Source organism: Salvelinus alpinus, chromosome 19 (assembly GCF_045679555.1).
Source record: "Salvelinus alpinus chromosome 19, SLU_Salpinus.1, whole genome shotgun sequence".
NCBI classification, from domain to species: Eukaryota; Metazoa; Chordata; class Actinopteri; order Salmoniformes; family Salmonidae; genus Salvelinus; species Salvelinus alpinus.
In genome coordinates this window covers 30,500,323-30,522,112 of record NC_092104.1, presented here as the reverse complement: position 1 = coordinate 30,522,112, position 21,790 = coordinate 30,500,323, and the positions used below count along the sequence as shown (strand labels likewise).

At 44.5% G+C, this 21,790-nt stretch overlaps 2 protein-coding genes across 4 annotated transcripts; one reads left to right on the top strand and one right to left on the bottom strand.

Moving 5' to 3' along the window:
- Positions 1 to 327: 327 nt before the first annotated feature.
- LOC139545310 (protein adenylyltransferase FICD-like) lies at positions 328 to 3,441 on the top strand. The gene is made up of 3 exons (XM_071352944.1): positions 328 to 567; positions 896 to 1,242; positions 1,522 to 3,441. Exons 2-3 carry the CDS (start codon positions 969 to 971, stop codon positions 2,616 to 2,618), a joined length of 1,371 nt encoding a protein of 456 aa, XP_071209045.1. The 5' UTR covers positions 328 to 567; positions 896 to 968; the 3' UTR covers positions 2,619 to 3,441.
- Positions 3,442 to 3,463: 22 nt separating this feature from the next.
- On the bottom strand, positions 3,464 to 21,204 carry LOC139545309 (squamous cell carcinoma antigen recognized by T-cells 3-like). 3 transcript variants are annotated; one of them, XM_071352941.1, is made up of 19 exons: positions 20,738 to 21,204; positions 20,016 to 20,142; positions 19,621 to 19,725; positions 19,342 to 19,526; positions 18,983 to 19,088; positions 12,696 to 12,820; positions 11,840 to 11,995; positions 11,106 to 11,244; positions 10,769 to 10,897; positions 10,587 to 10,664; positions 10,443 to 10,501; positions 10,198 to 10,307; positions 9,918 to 10,030; positions 9,686 to 9,762; positions 9,278 to 9,449; positions 8,174 to 8,646; positions 6,761 to 6,913; positions 5,855 to 6,045; positions 3,464 to 5,653 (listed from the first exon to the last, which is right to left on the bottom strand). In XM_071352941.1, exons 1-19 carry the CDS (start codon positions 20,921 to 20,923, stop codon positions 5,464 to 5,466), a joined length of 2,874 nt encoding a protein of 957 aa, XP_071209042.1. In that variant the 5' UTR covers positions 20,924 to 21,204; the 3' UTR covers positions 3,464 to 5,463. The 3 variants fall into 3 exon arrangements, with proteins under 3 accessions (XP_071209042.1, XP_071209043.1, XP_071209044.1); XM_071352942.1 differs by having other exon boundaries at positions 10,790 to 10,897; XM_071352943.1 differs by lacking the exons at positions 3,464 to 5,653; positions 5,855 to 6,045; positions 6,761 to 6,913 and adding an exon at positions 7,032 to 7,497.
- Between the last annotated feature and the right edge of the window lie 586 nt (positions 21,205 to 21,790).

The following is a 21,790-nucleotide window of genomic DNA, read 5'->3' as shown; positions in this document are numbered from 1 at the left end:
GCAATTTAGGAGTAGTGTTAGAAGTGTTGCATGATCACCAAGTTAGTTATTCAGTGCTGACTGTCAACATAGGCTGCAGTCTAGGCTAGGTTGCTACTTATACAATACAGGTCGACCTATTTAATCAATGCATAACGATTTACTAACCAAATTATATTGTCATAATGACAGTTATTACATTATATACTGTTAACTCCGGTTAATAGATAGGACTACATTTTCATCAGGCAGAGAGAGCACAATTTCTATCCAACATCCAATCAATAAGGGCTACGACCCGGTGTTTGTTTTGCTGAATAAAAGCACGCTTGGGAGATCTGAGCCAATGAACAGCAACGAACAATCTTGTTGTGACCAATCATATTCCAGCACATATACCGGCTTGTTTTCCCAGGAAGTTGATGATGTGTATTTACAAGACGTTCATAGCTAGCTAAGCAGTGCTTTAGCTACCTAATGTATCTTTAGTCTACAAACGATAGTGGTTACTTAGAGACTGATACTTTTATTTAACATTTACACGTAACGTTAGCTTGTTTGATTTCTAGTAAAAAATGGTGTAATAAGGTGAGTACGCTGATGAAAATGCTTTGCTAGCTAACAGCTGTCGGTACCATTTTTGCAGTACGTGCCTGGCTTGTCGAAAATACTGCCAGTAGCTAACTAGCTATGTATCCTGTGTATTGGGTGATATATATTTAGCCATATAGCTAATTAAGCTTACTAGTTTTGTATGGGTTATTTAGCTACTCAATTTAACACTTAAGCTCTACGTTAGCTAAAGACTGCCTCTGCAGTTTTTCGTTTGACATGTACACAACTGCCAGCTGTCAAAATGAAACGACCATAAATTCTGTGTGAAAACTGCTTCTGATTCTGCCTCTCTCCTACACAGCTGTTCCTCGGCTAGCCTAACTCGAATAGATGGGGGACGTGTCACTTGAGAATGGAGGATACTATCATCAGTGATGATGGCTTCATTAACGGTGTGGTGGCGTTACACAAGTGGCCATCTCCTTGGCGGATGGGGACCGCTGCTCTGCCTGTTCCTGGGCTCTCTGGTGGCGCTGTTGATGCCCATGGTGGGGGTGGAGGACCAATGCTGTATCACTCTAAAGGGGATTGCCCAGTTGCACTGCCAGCTGTGGGGTAAAACTCAGCGCCCCACTGTCCAGTCCACCAGCCTCACTATCCCCTTTACAGCCCTCGATCTCCTGCCCCTTAGGGCCAAGCCCAGTATAGGTAAGTGAAGTTCTCATGAAATATATACTTCTGGTTGTAAGAATCTAAATCAACCGTCGGTGGTAGAGCACTGTTCAAAATGAAAATACATTGGTCAGTTAATAGGGATAATTCATTTCCAGAGTGTGTTAAGGGTGGGAGGATAATACCCTCCATACTCTTGGGTTCATGAGTCATATTTAAAAGTACAAATATGAAATCACCTTTTTGATTGGGTTAATACATGTCTTGGACAGCACAGCCTAGTTATGCAATGTATTTTGTGTGTGCTGATTGCAGAGACCCAGCTCGAGGCCAAGGCAGCGCTGCAACAGGCTGTGGAGATGAAGAAGCAGGGGAAGAGAGAGAAGGCCCACAAGCTGTTGGTGCATGCACTCAACATGAACCCAGACTTTGTGGAAGCTCTGACGGAGCTGGGGACCATTCTGGAAGAGAAGGACGTTGTCCAGGCGGACCATCTGTATACCAAGGCCCTGGCCATCTCACCATGCAACGAGAGGGCCCTTGTGAGCCGTGACCGCACACTCCCCCTGGTGGAGGAGATCGACCAACGCCACTTTGGGGTTATCGACAGCAAAGTACGCAGGCTGATGTCCATCCCCAAGGGTAACTCTGCTCTTAGACGTGTCATGGAGGAAACGTACTACCACCACATCTACCACACAGTGGCCATAGAAGGCAACACACTCACTCTGTCTGAGATCCGCCATATAATTGAGACTCGCTACGCCGTGCCCGGCAAGAGCCTGCAGGAGCAGAACGAGGTCATCGGTGTGGACGCGGCCATGAAGTACATCAACACCACGCTGCTGTCCCGAGCTGGGGCCATCACCGTCAATGACATCCTGGAGATCCACCGGCGCGTGCTGGGCTATGCAGACCCTGTGGAGGGTGGGCGGCTGCGTACCAGCCAGGTGTTTGTAGGCCACCACATCCCACCCCACCCACAGGACCTGGAGCGCCACATGCAGGACCTGGTGCAGTGGCTCAACTCAGAGGAGGCCCTGCAGCTGCATCCCGTGGAGTATGCAGCACTCGCCCACTATAAGCTGGTGTATGTGCACCCCTTTGTGGATGGGAACGGACGCACATCACGGCTGCTAATGAACCTGGTGCTCATGCAGGCACGCTACCCACCTATCACCATCCGCAAAGAGCAACGGTCAGAGTACTACGCCGTTCTGGACACAGCCAACGAAGGTGACGTCCGCCCCTTCATCCGCTTCATAGCCAAATGCACAGAGATCACCCTGGATACCCTGCTGATCGCCACCACTGAGCACCCTGTGGGGCTGCCTGGCACCAGCCACCACCAAGCCTGTCCAAACTGCAAACAAACCATACCTGTCCACAACAGTGAGAGGGGACGGGAGTGAGCGGGGCAGGAGGGTACATGACTGTTTGGATTTTGTCTTTTTATTTAGATAATCTAATTTGGGGTTAATCCTGCTTTAAGTGTAAAGATATGTCAGTTGATGTATGCATTACTAATAGCAGCCCTGTGTCAAAATGATAGCATGACCTTGCACATTTCTACAGGGAAATTGCATATTTACATAAAACAAATATTCTCATGGTTTAAGATTTCCTCATACCAGGTAGTTTGAGGTGGAGGCTGCTGAGACGACTGCTCATAATAATGGTTGGATCGGCATCAAACCATGTTTGATACCATTCCACTCTAGCCATTACCATGAACCCGTCCTCCCCAATTAAGGTGCCACCAACCTCCTGTGGTGCAGGTGTTTGAACTAATTATGATTTAGAAAACACATTTTCAGCTGCAGATTGAGTCAACAAATTCATGACCCTTTATGAAAAACAAATGGGTCTGTTTCATACTCTTGGCCATGCTACTTACTGTTTTTAGTGTAGTTTCTAAAGGACATTTAGGCATAAACTGCATTTCAACTGTAGATTTGAGTGAATTCATTATAACTGAAGGTGTTACGAATGTGTAATACAGTATGTGTACATGTCTGAGAAGATTGAGTTGTGATTCTGATCAGATGTTTCTCCCTTATCCATAAGACAGACCAATAAAGATTGGCCGTGCGCAGTAGATCACCTGTTGGGTGTCGAAGAACGGTGTTGTAATGTAGCTTATCCAACTGGGTCATACCGTCTGATTTCACTGAAGCACTTTCATGTATTTGAGTTTATTTACTACAAAATAAATGTATTATCTGTTGAATGTGACTTAGTTTAAAAACCTCAAACATTATTTGAATTGCTTTAATAAACTTTAGGCCAAAACAGCAACAAAACCACAAGATGGCAATTTTACAACATCCAAATAAAATCACTGAACAAAAATAGACCACGTACAATCTCAAAATTGCATTGATAATTTAGTTTTTTTTAACACTAGTTTACATTTGTTCTAATAATAAAATGAACACCATGACATTTTAAAATGACCACACACCGCATATTTTTGTATTGGATGAAACAAAGTGACTTCTAAAGATTAAACATTTGTAGTCTCTAACTAGATTAGGCCAGGGTTTCCCAAACTCGGTCCTGGGGCCCCCCTGGGTGCACATTTTGTTTTTTTCTAGCACTATACAGCTGATTCAAAGCTTGAGTTGGTTATTGAATCTGCTGTGTAGTGCTAGAGAAAAAACAAATGTGCACGGGGGGGAGCAGGATGAAGTTTGGGAAACCCTGGATTAGGCCACTGTGGTGATAGATATAGCTAATAATTCTCAAAACATACAAATGTATACAAAACTATGGCCAACCACTGGGAGTCAACACGCATTTGACGTTTCCCACTCATCCAAACAGGATTACTTGATTGATTTGAAAGGAAAAGGAGACAGTTCTGAATTAAGTATAAACCTACATTCCCATGATATCACGTACTGAACATATATTGTAGGCAGATTTGAGACATGGAGGGCTCTTGCAATCAAACAGCTGCATAGATTTTTCTCCCAACAACAGTTGATTCACTTGTGGACAGTACTCATTACAATACTAGGATGACAGTAAAAGCCAAGGCCTTTTAGGGCTTCTCCAAACTGTCAGTTCTTCATTCCCTACCCATCTCAAGACTTCCACAGATAGTTTATTAAATACCTTAACCAAGTTACCTGGAAACAATCTCAGGAAAATATGACATACAAGAGTACAACAAAAATGTCTTCACTTCAATAATTTCAGGTAAGACAGCCTAAACATGATAGGCAAACCAAATGGGGCGCTGGGTTAATAACATGCACACAGACTACCTGTTAAATTATAGTGCCAGCAATAAAAGTTTTAGTAAGGGATTAGTACATTAAAGGATTTTAACAACTATAGATACATGCCTTTCCTTTTTTGTTTCCTATGAACAGAGACTTTTGAAAACTACATTGTAAATGAGAGCACAGAACAGGTAAGGAATTAGTACATCTGCAAATAAATTATTTGTACAACTGCCATTTAAGGTAATATTCTATAAAGCGAAGCATTAGTCTTTCACTGTTTGGGAACAAATATCGTTGCATGTTAGCTGCCCTGTAAGGGACGCAAACGATTTTAGTGGCATGTTGACATCTGAAGATACCTTAAGAGGAAAGATTCACCCATTCTGAATGTTATATTGCTTTTGTGCATCTGATGCAAAACGCATCATACCGGCTGTATTTCTGCCTGCTTGAACGGCGAATAGCCAAGATAAACATGAAATTACCCCAGGATTCGATAGAATATCACTCTAGATACACAAAAATTATATTCAAAATGGGGGGAAATTATTTTCATTGTTGTAATACATAATCTAACACATCTCATATGTCAAGCTCTTGCATATACTTTTTAAAAACAAGAAACATAATTCACAAGCTGGGTTGTTTTAGCAGTTAGAAATACTAAACTCAGAACCCTTTTCTCAATTCAGAACAAAATAATTTAGACACATATGTTACGTCTTCTATAAAAACACCTTTTCCAATCTAAAAAAAGCAAGCCGAAATTGGTCACTCACACTTTTTCAAAAGGAATATCAATCAATCATTGTTCAAAGGATGGTAATATGGAGTTTGGGGCCAGTCGAAGGAGCCAGGGAGATTAAGGCGTTCTCACAAAAAGTGACAAGGAGAATGAGGCCATGGGAGTGATTAAAGGGGAGTCAAACACAGCACAATATCTGCCATTTCTTCTCCTCAAGGACCCAAGATGGCTTTCCATACAAAAGACAGTCATTTGATTACTTTTGTTTTTCCATAATTTTCACTTTCTGAGAAGCATTTTGGCAAAGTCTGAATTGGACATGGGCTTGGCCTGTGCTTCAAACCCAGCGTCTCCGGATGCACCCCCTGTGGGTTTAGGTGCAGTCCCATTTTCTGCTTTACTTTCTGATCCAGTCTGCCGATGTAGGGAACGAGGGATTAGTGAGAGCTGGGTTCTCCCTTTTCCCCTCCTGAAAAAGAAAACCAATGGAATCAAAGCTCTCATTCACATGTATATATTTATTCTGTGAACATGTGTGAATAGCCAATTTAAAAGGCAGCTTATGTTTAATCAGTTGGAGAAACATAGCTAATCGGATATTTGTAATGAGTACTATCGTGAGTACTATCGTTGTTAGAAGAGTATTATTACTAGAGTGTTGGAAACTTACGATCCATAGACCATAGCCCGTGGCATCATGGCTCCCATGGGCCTGCTGAAGTCAGGCTTGTCGGCTTCAGTTCTGCGAGGTGGGTTGCTAATGGCAACAGAGAGTGTGTGTTCCTGTAGTACCGTGCCATCCAACTTCACCACGGCCTGGGAGGCCTGAGCCTCATCTTCAAACTCCACGTACGCCAGACCCTGCAGAGACACGCCACAGCAGCACATTAGGGCATCAACTCACATGAGAGCTATCCATTTTACGTATAAGTCAATGGAGCTTCTACATGTATGATTCAAATGATCTGTTTGGATGTTTACAAAGATTACACATAACAAATATAAGTTACTAACTTATTACTCAACTGGAGAAATCAAGAGCAAATTAATACTCTAAACCTAACATCTGGATGGAGAAAAATACTTAGCCTCCCAGCCCCAGACCTGTACAGCCTAACCTCCCAGCCCCAGACCTGTACAGCCTAACCTCCCAGCCCCAGACCTGTACAGCCTAACCTCCCAGCCCCAGACCTGTACAGCCTAACCTCCCAGCCCCAGACCTGTACAGCCTAACCTCCCAGCCCCAGACCTGTACAGCCTAACCTCCCAGCCCCAGACCTGTACAGCCTAACCTCCCAGCCCCAGACCTGTACAGCCTAACCTCCCAGCCCCAGACCTCTACAGCCTAACCTCCCAGCCCCAGACCTGTACAGCCTAACCTCCCAGCCCCAGACCTGTACAGCCTAACCTCCCAGCCCCAGACCTGTACAGCCTAACCTCCCAGCCCCAGACCTGTACAGCCTAACCTCCCAGCCCCAGACCTGTACAGCCTAACCTCCCAGCCCCAGACCTGTACAGCCTAACCTCCCAGCCCCAGACCTGTACAGCCTAACCTCCCAGAGTTATGCCTCCTAACCTTGGGTTTGCCTGAGCGGTTGGTGACCAGGCGGATGTCTTTGATGGTGCCTTGATCATTGCACAGCTCCTCCAGCTGCTCCTTGGTGCAGGAAAAGGGCAGGCCCGAGATAAAGATCTTGTGTTTCTCCAGGTTTGTGTTGTACTTAAATACCTAGAGGAAGAGACATGAAAAGAGTAACTCACTATCTATATGGTGAAACCACCATTCCATTCATCCACCCCTAAATCAAAACTAACTGAACAAAAATATTTAAAAACGCAACAGCCAACAATTTCAAAGGTTTTACTGAGTTACAGTTCATATAAGGAAATCAGTCAATTGAAATGAATTCATTATGCCCTAATCCATTGATTTCACATGACTGGGAATACAGATATGCATATATTGGTGACAGATATCTTTAAAAAAAGGTAGGGGCGTAGATCAGAAAACCAGTCAGTATCTGGTGTGACCACCATTTGCCTCATGCAGGGCAACATCTCTTTTGCATAGTTGATCAGGCTGTAGATTGTGGCCTGTGGAATGTTGTCCCACTTCTCTTCAATGGTTGTGCGAAGTTGCTGGATATTGTCGGGAACTGGAACAGGCTGTCATACACGTCGATCCAGAGCATCCCAAACATGCTCAATGGGTGACATGTCTGGTGAGTATGCAGGCCATGGAAGACCTGGGACATTTTCAGCTTCCAGGAATGATGTACAGATCCTTGCGACATGGGTCCGTGCATTACCATGCTGAAACATGAGGTGATGGCAGATGAATGGCACGACAATGGGCCTCAGGATCTTGACACAGTATCTTTGTGCATTCAAACTGCCATCAATAAACTGAAATTGTTTTCATTGTCCATAGCTTATGCCTGCCCATATCATAACCCCACCATGAAATGAAGCACTCTGTTCACAACGTTGACATCAGCAAACAGCTTGCCCACACGACGCCATACACATGGTCTGCGGTTATGAGGCCGGTTGGACGTACTGCCAAATTCTCTAAAATGTTGGAGGTGGCTTATGGTAGAAAAATTAACATTAAATTATCTAGCAACAGCTTTAGGACATTCCTGCAGTCAGCATGCCAAATGCATGCTCCCTCAAAACTTGAGATATCTATGGTATTGTGTTGTGAGACAAAACTGCACATTTTAGAGTGGAACAAGGTGCACCTGTGTATTGATCATACTGTTTAATCAGCTTCTTGATATGCCACACCTGTCAGGTGGATGGATTATCTTGGCAAAGGAAAAATGTTTACTAACAGGAATGTAAACTAATTTGTGCACAACATTTTAGACAAATAAGCATGTGTATGGAACATTTCTAGGATCTTATTTCAGCTCATGAAACATGGGATCAACACTTTACATGTTGCGTTTATATTTTTTGTTCAATGTAGATGGGTCTCACTCACCTTAAAATCAGGGTTCTTGTTTTTATCCACACAGAGCGATACGAACATTGGCCTGCCGTCTACCTCACGCCGGTCCATCTTCAGGGCCTCGGGCACGGACGTCTTGCCCTCAAACTGTACATAGCAGTACCCTCTGAAGCCCTTGGCAGCATAGACGGGGCGCACTGACTGGACAGGACCACAGGACTCAAACAACTCCTTCAGTCTCTTCTCTGGATCCTCCATGCTGAAGGCCAGGTTGCTGATAAACACACTGCAGTCATCCTTGCGTTGTTCGGGGTTATCTTCCTGGGTCTTCCGTACGGTGGCTGGTGCTATCTGCTGGCCCCTCTTAGCACCAGGGGGTTCCTGTCTGCGGCAAGGGGGAGCTCTCCTTCCAAACAGTCCACTCTCTGTCTCCATGAACTCCTCAGCACCTCCTCCCCTGAAGCTGCCCTGGTTGCCCTCCCCTCGGTGCCTCTTTGGAGGTTGCTCTGTTGCACAGAAGATAAATTGGGTGTAAGGCCCTGCGATAGACTGGCGTCCTGTCCAGGGGGTGTACTTGTACATCAAGCTGCCACACGCTACAAAATCAGGAGATAGCTCATAGGGCAGGAGCCTGTTCCGGCTCAAGGCTACTTACTTACTGTTGCACAGAGGTGACACAAAGCTTTAGCAAACACACAGGATGACTTTTATACTTGCCACTTTGTTAGCATAAGCGGAGACTAAGCAATAACATTCCTATGTAAAAAATAATGAAAGAAAAAAAATGGTAGGATCGTCATGTCGTCTCTCCTTACCCGATTCCCGATGTCTCTCCTTACCCGATTCCCGATGTCTCTCCTTACCCGATGTCTCTCCTTACCCGATGTCTCTCCTTACCCGATTCCCGATGTCTCTCCTTACCCGATTCCCGATGTCTCTCCTTACCCGATTCCCGATGTCTCTCCTTACCCGATTCCCGATGTCTCTCCTTACCCGATTCCCGATGTCTCTCCTTACCCGATTCCCGATGTCTCTCCTTACCCGATTCCCGATGTCTCTCCTTACCCGATTCCCGATGTCTCTCCTTACCCGATTACCGATGTCTCTCCTTACCCGATTCCCGATGTCTCTCCTTACCCGATTCCTCCCCCCACTCATCCTCGTTATCCTCATCCTCTGCCTTCCTCTTCTCCCCAGGCCTGCTGCCTTTCTGTCCCTTCTTTTGGTTCTTCTTGTCTGCCTTGGCCCTCCGCCGCTGTTCAGTCTTCTCCTCCTCCTGTCGGACCAGATGGGCCTCTTTCTCTGCCACCTGAGAGAGGGACAGGGATGAAGTTATGAACATGACAGCACAGAAACAGACAGCTGCACAAGCAAAGCGTGTGTTTTTTCCTTTCAATTCTGTCATAAGAAATCTACAACTGTTGCTTTTCAATGTAAAAAAAGAAATAAAATCCCATTCCATCCTCCCCTGCCCAGTATAATCAACGTTCTATGTACACAGGCCTAGCTAGCAGCAGTGTTGTGAGTGTTGCGGGATCAGCTTACCTTGGCCCTCTGCTCGTTTACTCTGTTCAGCCTTGTCTCAGTCTTCTGCACCGCTGCATCCCAGTCCTCCAGAGACCCTGGTGGCGACACAACAAACTGCACTGAAGCACTCACCTTACTCTCACACCATGACTTACCAATTCAGTGTTGTTTTCTACAAAACAGCCAATCAATACCCCCAACTGATACCTGTCCACTTATTCATGGCATTTCCATCACAAAAAAGACTCACCCTCAACCCTCTCAAAGGTGAGCAGGACCTCACACACATGCTCAGGGTAGTCGGAGGTACACTGGACGGCCCTGTGGAGGGCTTTCCTGCAATGGAGAGCATCTCCGTACGACCTGCAAAGAGTCAAACCATATCACAACCACCATCAGATTTGTCATCGATACATCAATCTCTCTAGCCATCAAATCAACAGTTCACAGGTGACCACTAAATACCTCCCTGACCTCTCCAGGTTATAGTGGCCTCACTGACCTCTCCAGGTTATAGTGGCCTCACTGACCTCTCCAGGTTATAGTACTCCAGCCACATGTTGGCGAATTTGGCATTCCCTTTTGTCATGATGCTGTCCCACAGTTCTCTAGCTTTCTGAATGTTCTTACAATGCAGGGCCTGGTCAGAGAGAGGAGGGAGAAAATTGTATACAATCACATTTTAAATTGTATAGATGCAATTTTTGCACTGACTTGTATCTGCAATGAAAGAAGCAAGTGAACAAGACAAGTTTGTCATGATCGTCACCCTTACCTCTATCTTTGCCCAGACCTGCATGATGGTACAGGAAGGGTCTCCACTTTCACTAAATCCTAGACAGGAGTAATACACAGTGGTGAGTCTCCAACACAAACACCAAGATGAAGAGTACTGTACACAGGCCGCAGGTCCACTTACTCTCTTCAACATCCTGTTTCATATAGTCTAGAGAACGGGTGAAGGCTGCCCGCAGCTCCTCCAGCTCTCTGCTTGACTCTGGAAAATAAACACCATTATCAATAGAGGACTTCATTCATCCATACATTTGACTTTCTCCACATCACAAATATGATCTTATTACTTATGTTACTTTGCATTACCCAATGTTAAGGTGCTTTCACCTTTGCTGAAATCGACACGCCTCCTCAGGTAATCGAGGTACGCTTCCCAGATATTAACATAATCTGTAGCTTGTATGAATCCGGCATTCAGGGCCTTTTCAAAAACGTCTGTGGAGGGGGGAAAAAATAGATGGTCTTTCATGATTCCACAGTCCCAGTACCAATAATAGGAGCAATACAACATCTTTAACCAAGTTCACCCCTTTTCATTGAAACATACATTTCATTCATGTTTAAAATCTCCTTGTTTACATCCACACCATACATGACACATATGAGTGCTGCCACCATAACCCACCTGTGGTCAAGTGCTTACCTGATATAGTTTGGTGGTCGGCCCCATGCCTCTCCAGGGCAAGCAGGTAGTTCTTCCACAGGCCCATGGTCCAGGGGCAGTTCCTGACCGCACGGTCGTGAGAGGACAGGACCAGGTCTTTGATTTTTAGTTGACGATCCTGAGGCAACAGCAAAAGACTTATAAAACAATCCAACAATCAATCACAACCCACATTGACAAGGAACTCAAAAACCGTGAATCTACAGTCATTTCTACCAGAGTGATAAATGACTTCTTTGCTAGAAAGGTGAACCTGTGGGATAGCGTTCATTTTCCATCATAACGCTGCACAAGGAATATTATACGGCCCAACACCATTAGGCAAAGTCATAATTTGATTCATGTGTGGAAGCATATAATGCAGTTAAATCGCACCTCCATCAATTTAATCACTTCCTTTAGTATATGCAGAAGGCCAAAACTTGGCTTTTAAAAGGAGCCTAATGGATCACAGGTTTGGAACAATAAGATTCAACTTTTGTTTCTTCATTAAACTGGTGAAACGGCCAGGCTCTGATGAATTACTGGATGTTGTCCGTGTTTAAGGTTGCGATCTCAGCATCTTATTACCATCCCATTAAAGCAATTAAAAGGCCATGAATAAATTTCAGGAGCTGCTGGAGAGAGCGAGAGACGGCTGGCTGTGAGTAATTAAAATGAGCCCAGTGCAGCATGTCACCCGGTGCAGTGGAAGGGGGGTAGTGGACACTCACCAGGTACTTGGTGTACTTGGCCCACATGTCTGGTACCAAGCAGTTCTCTGCCAGTGCCCGCTCAAAGATGATCTGGATCCGTGCCGGGTCACCCTCCTTTTGCTCATAGTCAATGTAGGTCTGATATTCTACTAGCTTGGGTGGCTCGGCTGCCATCTGAAACACAAACGTTGGCATGTTAAAGGCATTGAGCAGATGACCATGTCTAGCATACAGACTCGCAATGATTTCAGAGGTACACGTAGGAAAAAGCAATCAATTTGCTTAAGCACATAATGCTTAAAATGACACAAAACGTTCCTACTAATCTACTGCTACTTTCTAGGCAGTGCAATCAGAATTGAATGCTTCAAATCCATTGAAAATCCTTCAGTTCGCGCCCAGGCTCTGTCGCAGCCGGCCGCGACCGGGAGGTCCGTGGAGCGACGCACAATTGGCCTATCGTCGTCCGGGTTAGGGAGGGTTTGGCCGGTAGGGACATCCTTGTCTCATCGCGCACTAGCGACTCCTGTGGTGGGCCGGGCGCAGTGCACGCTAACCAGGTCGCCAGGTGCACGGTGTTTCCTCCGACACATTGGTGCGGCTGGCTTCCAGGTTGGATGCGCGCTGTGTTAAGAAGCCCAACCCTTGGTTGGGTTTCGGAGGACGCATGGCTTTCGACCTTCGTCTCTCCCGAGCCCGTATGGGAGTTGTAGCGATGAGACAAGATAGTAACTACTAACAATTGGATACCACAAAATTGGGGAGAAAAGGGGGTAAAATTCAAAAAAAAAGAAGGGGGAAAAGAAAGAAAATCCTTCCAAAACAAACAGCATGGTACAAAATGTCCAGGGTAGAATACAATCTAGGTAAGTACCAAAGTCTCCTCATAAGGCTTGCTCTTCTCCATCTGTTGCAGGGCCCTCTTGAACTTCTGGGAGACTGTATCAGACACCCCCTGGTCAGACCACTCCTCATACTCTGCATATGTTCCTTCCATGTCTGTAAAACAGCAGTTATCATTAGGAGAAACCCTTTTCACATTCTAAGTGTGGCTTAAAATGAAGGTGATTATATAAAAGAGCATCATGTGCATTTATTACAAAAAATTTAAAGGGAGGAACACCAAAAGGTTAAAATCTCATTCAGAAGGATATTGGCTTTAGACATTTTGAGTGTGTCCTCATTTTACCAATAACACACAGCCATGTAAATGCTTCAGCCTGTTCGCTTTTTCTTTGTGCCATTATCTTGTGGAGGTAGAAAACAGTGACTGACAGGCCGTAGATAAGGAGGGATTATACACTGAGCGTTGGCACCATGGTTGGCACAGGTCACAGAAGCGAATGCCTCCAGTGGCCTTTCAGCCGGACCAGAAAAAAGGCAGCAGACAATGCCAGACCATCTGGCTCTCTCTTGGCGAGTCCTGCGCTTGGATGAAAGGCTGGTCAGGGACCACATTACTGGGCCTGGTGAGAATGAGTGCTTTCTCGAGAAATCAAGAGAAATCAACACTCAGCAACTCTCCTAGTGGCTGGTGACTTTAATGCAGGAAAACAAATCAATTTTACCTCATTTCTACCAGCATGTCGCCAGTGCAACTAGACGGGGGGGGGAACAAAACAAACTGAGCTAAAGGCTAAAGCTGCCGTTTTCAAGGAGCGGGACACGAACCCAGACGCTTATAAGAAATCCCTCTACGCCCTCCGACGAACCATCAAACAAGCAAAGCATAAATACAGGACTAACATCTAATCCTACTACACCAGCTCTGACGCTCATTGGATGTGGCAGGGCTTGCAAACTATCACGGATTACAAAGGGAAACCCACCTACGAGCTGCCCGGTGACACGAGCCTACCAGATGAAATAAATGCCTTCCATGCTCGCTTCGAGGCAAGCAACACTGCCTCAAAGCTCTCTGTAGCCAATGTGAGTAAGACCTTTAAAACAGGTTAACATTCAAGGCCAGACGGATTACCAGAACGCGTACTCAGAGCATGCGCTGACCAGCTGGCAAGTGTCTTCACTGACATTTTCAACCTCTCCCTGACCCAGTCTGTAATACCTACATGTTTCAAGAAAACCCCCATAGTCCCTGTGCCCATAAACACCAAGGTAAACTGTCTAAATTACTATCGCCCTGTAGCACTCACATCTGTAGCCATGAAATGCTTTGAAAGGCTGGTCATGGCTAACATCAACACTATCATCCCAGACCTACTCCAATTTGCATACCACTCCAACAAATCCACAGATGACACAATCTCTATTGCACGCCACACTGCCCTTCCCAATTGAACTAGGGTTGTCCCCGACTAAATATGTTTTCCCATATATAGACACACCCTATGTGTTTAAATAAAATCATCTTGTCTGAAGCTTTAAGTACAATGTGATTAATAAATTCACACAAATGACTCAAGAGGGAGCCAGAGATCAAGATAGCCTAACCAGAAGGAAAAAAAACTGTTGCCGAACCACCTCCTCCCACTGCTGCTGGCCTTCGCAGATTGTGCCATTATGCTCGGTAATAGTCTACACCAGGGGTTGGCAACCTTTTCCATTTGGACCAGTGGTGGGAAAAGTACACAATTGTCATACTTGAGTAAAAGTAAAGATAACTTAACAGAAAATGACTCAAGTAAAAGTCACACAGTAAAAAACTACTTGAGTAAAAGTCTAAAAGTAATTGGTTTTAAATACACTTAAGTATCAAAAGTAAATGTAATTGCTAAAACATACTTACAGTGCCTTTGGAAAGTATTCAGACTTTTCCCACATTTTGTTAGGTTATTTTAAATTGATTAAATCGTTTTTTTTCTCAACTCAATCTACACACAATACCCCATAATGACAAAGCAAAAACAAGTTAATAATTGTACGCAAATTTATTTAAAAAAATGAAATGTACATAAGTATTCAGACCCTTTACTCAGTACCTTGTTGAAGCACCTTTTGCAGCCTCGAGTCTTCTTGAGTATGACGCTACAATCTTGGCACACCTGTATTTGGGGAGTTTCTCCCATTCTTCTCTGCAGATCCTCTCAAGCTCTGTCAGGTTGGATGGGGAATGTTGCTGCACAGCTATTTTCAGGTCTCTCCAGAAATATTTGATCAGGTTCAAGTCCAGGCTCTGGCTGGGCAACCCAAGAACATTCAGAGACTTGCCCTGAAGCCACTGCTGCGTTGTCTTGGCTGTGTGCTTAGGGTTGTTGTCCTGTTGGAAGGTGAACCTTCGCCCCAGTCAGGTCCTGAACGCTCTGAGATAGGTTTTCATCAAGGATCTCTCAGTACTTTGCTCCGTTCATCGTTGCCTCGATCCTGACTAGTCTCCCAGTCCCTGACGCTGAAAAACATTCCCACAGCATGATGCTGCCACCACCATGCTTCCCCGTGGGATTGTGCCAGGTTTCCTCCAGACATGGACCTTGGCATTCAGGGCAAAGAGTTCACCCTTGGTTTTATCAGACCAGAGAATCTTGTTTCTCATGGTCTGAGAGTCTTTAGGTGCCTTTTGGCAAACTCTAAGCGGGCTGTCATGTGCCTTTTACTGAGGAGTGGCTTCCGCCTGGCCACTCTACCATAAAGGCCTGATTGGTGGAGTGCTGCAGAGATTGTTGTCCTTCTGGAAGTTTGTCCTATCTCCACAGAGGAACTCTAGACCACTGTCAGAGTGACCATCAGGTTCTTGGTCACCTCCCTGACCAAGGCCCTTCTCCCCCGATTGCTCAGTTTGGCCGGGCGGCCAGCTCAAGGAAGAGTCTTAGTGGTTCCAAACGTATTCAATTTAAGAATGATGAAGGCAACTGTGTTCTTGGGGACCTTCAATGCTGAAGAAATGTTTTGGTACCCTTCCCCAGATCTGTGCCTCGACACAATCCTGTCTCTGAGCTCCACAGGGAATTATTTCGACCTCATGGCTTGGTTTTTGCTCTGACATATACTGTCAACTGTGGGACCTTATATAGACAGGTGTGTACCTTTCCAAATTATGCCCAATCAATTGAATATACCACAGATGGACTCCAATCAAGTTGTAGAAACATCTCAAGGATGATCAATGGAAACAGGATGCACCCGAGCTCAATTTCATGTCTCATAGCAAAGGGTCTGAATAATTATGTAAATAAGGGGTATTGTGAGTATGGGGTATTGTGAGTAGATTGCTGAGGAAACGTTTTTATTTAATAAATTTCAGAATAAGGCTGTAATGTAACAAAATGTGGAAAAAGTCAAGGGGTCTGAATACATTCCAAAGGCACTGTAAGTATCAAAATCCCTATATTAAGCAAGCCAGACAGCACCATCTTCTCCTTTTTTTTTTTAAATTTACGGATAGCTTGTGGCACACTCCAACATAATTTACAAACGGAACATTTGTGTTTAGTGAATCCACCAGATCAGGTAGTAGGGATGACCAGGGATGTTCTCTTGATACGTGTGTGAATTGGACCATTTTCTTGTCCTTTTTATTTTATTTAACCTTTATTTAACCAGGTAAGCTAGTTGAGAACAAGTTATCATTTACAACTGCGACCTGGCCAAGATAAAGCAACGCAGTGCGACACAAACAACAACACAGAGTTACACATGGAATAAACAAGTGTACAGTCAATAACACAATAGAAAAAAAAATAAGAAAAAAAAGTCTATATACAGTGTGTGCAAATGGCGTGAGGAGGTAAGGCAATAAATAGGCCATAGTAACGAAGTAATTACAATTTAACAAATTAACACTGGAGTAATAAATGAGCAGATGATGATGTGCAAGTAGTGATACTGGTGTGCAAAAAAGCAGAAAGGTAAATAAAAACAATATGGGAATGAGGTAGGTAGATTGGGTGGGCTATTTACAGATGGGCTGTGTACAGCTGCAGTGATCTGTAAGCTGCTCAGACAGCTGATGTTCAAAGTTAGTGAGGGAACTATAAGTCTCCAGCGATTTGTGCAATTCGTTCCAGTCATTGGCAGCAAAGAACTGGAAGGTAAGGCGGCCAAAGCAGGTGTTGGCTTTGGGGATGACCAGTGAGATATACCTGCTGGAGCGCGTGCTACGGGTGGGTGTTGTTATCGTGACCAGTGAGCTGAGATAAGGCGGAGCTTTACCTAGCATCGACTTATAGATGACCTGGAGCCAGTGGGTCTGGCGACGAATATGTAGCGAGGGCCAGCCGACTAGAGTATACAAATAAACATTTCTTATTTATAAATAAATTCCTTGAATGACTCCACATAACTGGAGGGGGCTTCGGTAACAAAACGGATGGCACTGTGATAGACTGCATCTAGTTTGCTGAGTAGAGTATTGGAAGCTATTTTGTAAATGACATCGCCGAAGTCGAGGATCGGTAGGATGGTCAGTTTTACGAGGGTATGTTTGGCGGCGTGAGTGAAGGAGGCTTTGTTGCGAAATAGGAAGCCGATTCTAGATTTAATTTTGGATTGGAGATGTGTAATAGCTGGAAAGATTTTTCAAATAGTTCCTCAATGTAGCCTATTTCAACTAAAATATTGAATGCATTAACAGAAATTACAATAACCAAACAAACATTGTAGATTAGAAATTATGGGCATTAAATGGTACATGTACTACATGTAATACTGGTGAGTCATCCGCGTCCTCCGCAATGGATTAGTTCACTGAGACAGGCGACAATCAAGACGTGCCATAAAACGTTTTTCTTTTGTGCAACTGCTCAACTAAAAAAATTATTGGAAGACCAATAGCCTATCGAACAAACAATCGACTAAATGGGGTCAGCCCTAAAAGAAACACATACGTGAGAATGCTGTTCATTGACTACAGCTCAGTGTTCAACACCATTATGCCCTCCATGCTTATCACTAAGCTAAGGTTCCTGGGACTGAACACCTGCCTCTGCAACTGGATCCTGGACTTCCTGATGGGCCCGACTCCAACACCACCATTAATTTTGCCAACGACACAACAGTGGTGGGCCTGATCACCGACAACGATGAGACACCCTATAGGGAGAAGGTCAGAGACCTGGCAGTGTGGTGCCAGCACAATAACCTCTCCCTCAACGTCAGTGAGACAAAGGAGCTGATTGTGGACTACAGGAAACAGAGGGCCGAGCACACCCCCATTTACATCGACGAGGCTGTAGTGGAGTAGGTCGAGAGCTTCAAGTTCCTCGGTGTCCACATAACTAAGGATCTATCGTGATCCAAATAGACCAGCACAGTCATGAAGAGGGCACGACAACTGGTGGCTAAAAAGATTTGGCATGGGCCATCAGATCCTCAAAAAGTTCTACAACTGCACCATCGAGAGCATTTTGATGGCAACTGCTTGGCATCCGACCGCAAGGCGCTACAGAAGTTAGTGCGTACGGCCCAGTACATCACTGGGGCCGAGCTCCCTGCCATCCAGGACCTCTATACTAGGCAGTGTCAGAGGAAGGCCCAAAAATTGTCAAAGACCCCAGCCACAGACTGTTCTCTCTGCTATTGCACGGCAAGCAATACCAATGCACCAAGTCTGGAACAAACAGAACCCTGGACAGCTTCTAACCCAAGCCATATGACTTCTAAACAGCTAATCAAACAGATACCCGGAATACCTGCATTGACCTTTTTTTGCACTAACTCTCTTGCACACACACTGGACTCTGCCCACACAATCACACACACTACATACACCCACACACACATAAAATGCACATACATGCATAATGACGCCACACACACCTTTCACACTCACCACATATGCTGCTGCTAGTAACTTTACCCCTACCTATATGTACAGTACATAGCTACCTCAATTGCCTCGGTACTGGTACTCCTTGTATATAGCAATGTTATTTTCTACTCCCTATATATAGCCATGTTATTGTTATTCAATGTGTGACTTTTCATTTTTTTGATCTCATCTTTAAAATCTGCATGGTTGGAAAAGGACCTGTAAGTAAGCATTTCGCTGTTAGTTTACACCTGAAGTCTATGAAGCAATTGACAAATCAAATTTGATTTGACATTGCACTGGCTCGCTACGACTCGGTCCTGAAAAGGTCATTGCGATGGGTACCTCCTAAGTGTGCCATAATAGCCTCTCAAGGACATGTTATTCCATCCAACCAAATCCCCCCCCCCCCCCCCCCATACAGCATCCCCTCCAGAGTGGAGCAGGGAGAGCCTTACCCAATAAGGGGATGGCCAGCTGGCGGCGGAACAGAGTGTGGATGCGTTCGAGCTGAGCGTTCAGAAGCGCCTGCTGCTCGCAGGTGGGGACGCTGCCAGGGGGAGGCTGAGCAAAAAAAAGAGATAGAAAACTGAGACAAAATCCAGCAAAGAGCCTAGTTTGTGTAATATCAGATTGCGTTCAATCATGCTTTTTCAACATTTCTGCCCAATACTGAAGATACAAGGAAAATCTACCATCATTAATTTAGCAGATGGTCTTATACAAAACACCCTAAGAAATATAGACATGGGGAAATATAGAAAAATGAGCAGCATGTTGCAGCTACTAAAGATCATTATTCTTCAGGGGCGCTCACCTGAACAGTTGCCAGTATGACGTTCTCAAACTCCCTGTAGGCCTCCCACACAGTAGCCCCTTTGGTCATGTGCAGCCCCACGGCTGTCAGGGCTCTCTCGAAGATGTACCTCACCTTCTCCATCCCACCAGGCAGTCCCATGCCCCCGATAGAGTACTGGGCATACTCCAGCCAGATTTCAGGGCCTGAAGGCCACACACGAATTTCAATGTTTACTTTACAATAACATCACATTATACAGAATCGTAACACAATCCAATAAGTAGGGACAGAACTCACAGATATAATCTTTCACAGCCATCTCAAAGAGCTCGTAGACTTTCTCCCGGTTCTGCTCCTCCTCGGTTAGGCGGATCTCATCCTTGAGCCAGTCCAGCCATATCTCTGCAAGAGGACAAGTCAGATTTGTATACAGTTCACAATAACATTCACTATGTTTACAACAATGAAACCATCACTTTTCACAGTAATGGTGAAACAGTAAACCTTGTTCCAAATTACTGAATCATCACCATACATAAGACTTCTTCACACCAATTAATCACAAAAGAAGCAGCAGACCTTGCAACAAGTCTTATATTTAACCTAGTCTACCACATAAAGCACATCAGCTCAATCATAAAAGTGGCCAAGCATCAAGTCTGCTGCATCTCCAGAGGCCATCAGACACCAACCTTCAGTCAGTGGGAAGAGCTCACTCATCTTCTGCCTTGCCTTACGCAATGGAGGCAGTTCCCCCTCCTGCCTCAGGAGTTTTATGAGGTCCACATGACAGTTGTAGTCAAAAGCATTGATGGACAGCTGAAAGTCAGAGAGAGCATAGAAGACGAGTCAGACCAACAACCTTGTGTGTGTATTTACAGATGTTTTTGGTTTGCAAACAAATATATAATATGTAAGTGAACTAATTACTGTAATGAGTATTGCTTGTGAAATCAACCAGATATCTTGACTGTTAAATGTTGTTGCTGACTGGCTAGCTACCTACCTACCTACCTTTCTCAACTGCAGCCCGCCGAAAGGGCGCGTGTTTAGTTTGTAATACAACTGCAAGCACGTTGGCTGGTATTATATTCACACGTATTATATAATTGTGGCTGGGTAACATGCTAGTTGACTAGATAGTTACATAATGAGGCATCAACTAATAGCTAGCAAACTATTAGCATGCGAGCTAACGTTAGCGAAGTAGCTAGCTAGCTTTCTTGCAGTACAAGCGGTGCAAGTCTGCAAACAAGCCAACTTGTTTGTGATGTGTTTACTTTTAAATCAATGTACCAAACAACGATGTTAGCTGGTTGACATCAAACGTTATAAATGGCTAGCTGTAAGTGTGGATTAAAATAGCTAGCTAGGTTTCCATTCATTTCTCAAACAGTTAGCTTAGCTAACGTACCTGCTCCTCCAAACGCTGAATTTCGGCTTCATTCTCTTTATCATCTTCTGACGAATCGTCTTCTTCATCGTCGGAATTTTCGATTCCCATACCCTCCTCTTCATCTGAATCCATTTCTCTTTCCATCCCTGTCTCTTCCTCCATCTCTTGCAACTGCGACTCTTCTGCGTTCCCCGTTGCTGCCATGTTGGAACTATGTCTGCCTGGTAACAGCAGTGAGAGCTGTCCAAGGTAGAGCCTGGCTGGCAAACCCACCCCCTGATACTACAATGCTAAATTCGAAACGTCACGTAATCTGTTACCTACATGGCAAGAACACAACCATATAACTATGTATTAATATTACTTGGACAATAACAGCTATAACCACCATATATTACATTTGCTAAGATTCCTCCTGAAAAGAGCGGATACCGAATGTCCCACCAATTAAAGAGGGACTCCTGTAGGGCAATTTTAATGGCCGACATCCCTGTCGGGATGTCGGCATGCATGCATGCTGTGCAATGATGAGAAGAAGCACATAAGCAGCCTATTGTACTGTTATGCACTTCGTCGTACATATCATGTGAGTAAAAAACAAAGTGGGAGATGTAGATCTATTTGTTCCTATACGTCTCAGAAGTAATTGATTCCTGTTTATATGCTAATGTGCAAAATGCTACGTTACATTATTGTGCAGATGAGACTTAATAGACATGTTGCAATTGATCAGAATTTGTTATTTTGAATGCACAAACAATTTGTTGTTTGGGGCCACAGCACAGCATACTGCCAAAAATATTTGAAACAGCAGACAACCGCCTTTTCTTCTCGAACGCAAAAAAGTCGAAACTGTCATGTGTTTGTGTGACGTTTTGATTACGCTTCTTCTTTGGTTTTTATGACGGTCCACAAACAAATATTATAGGTGCATGCTGCCACCTACAGTGTTGACTGTATATCACCCTACAATTCTGTAGATGTAGTATGAATTAATTACACTTTGTAAAAAAAAAAATCCCTACAAACTAACCATACACCCATTAAAACCTAAACACTATTCCAGTACTT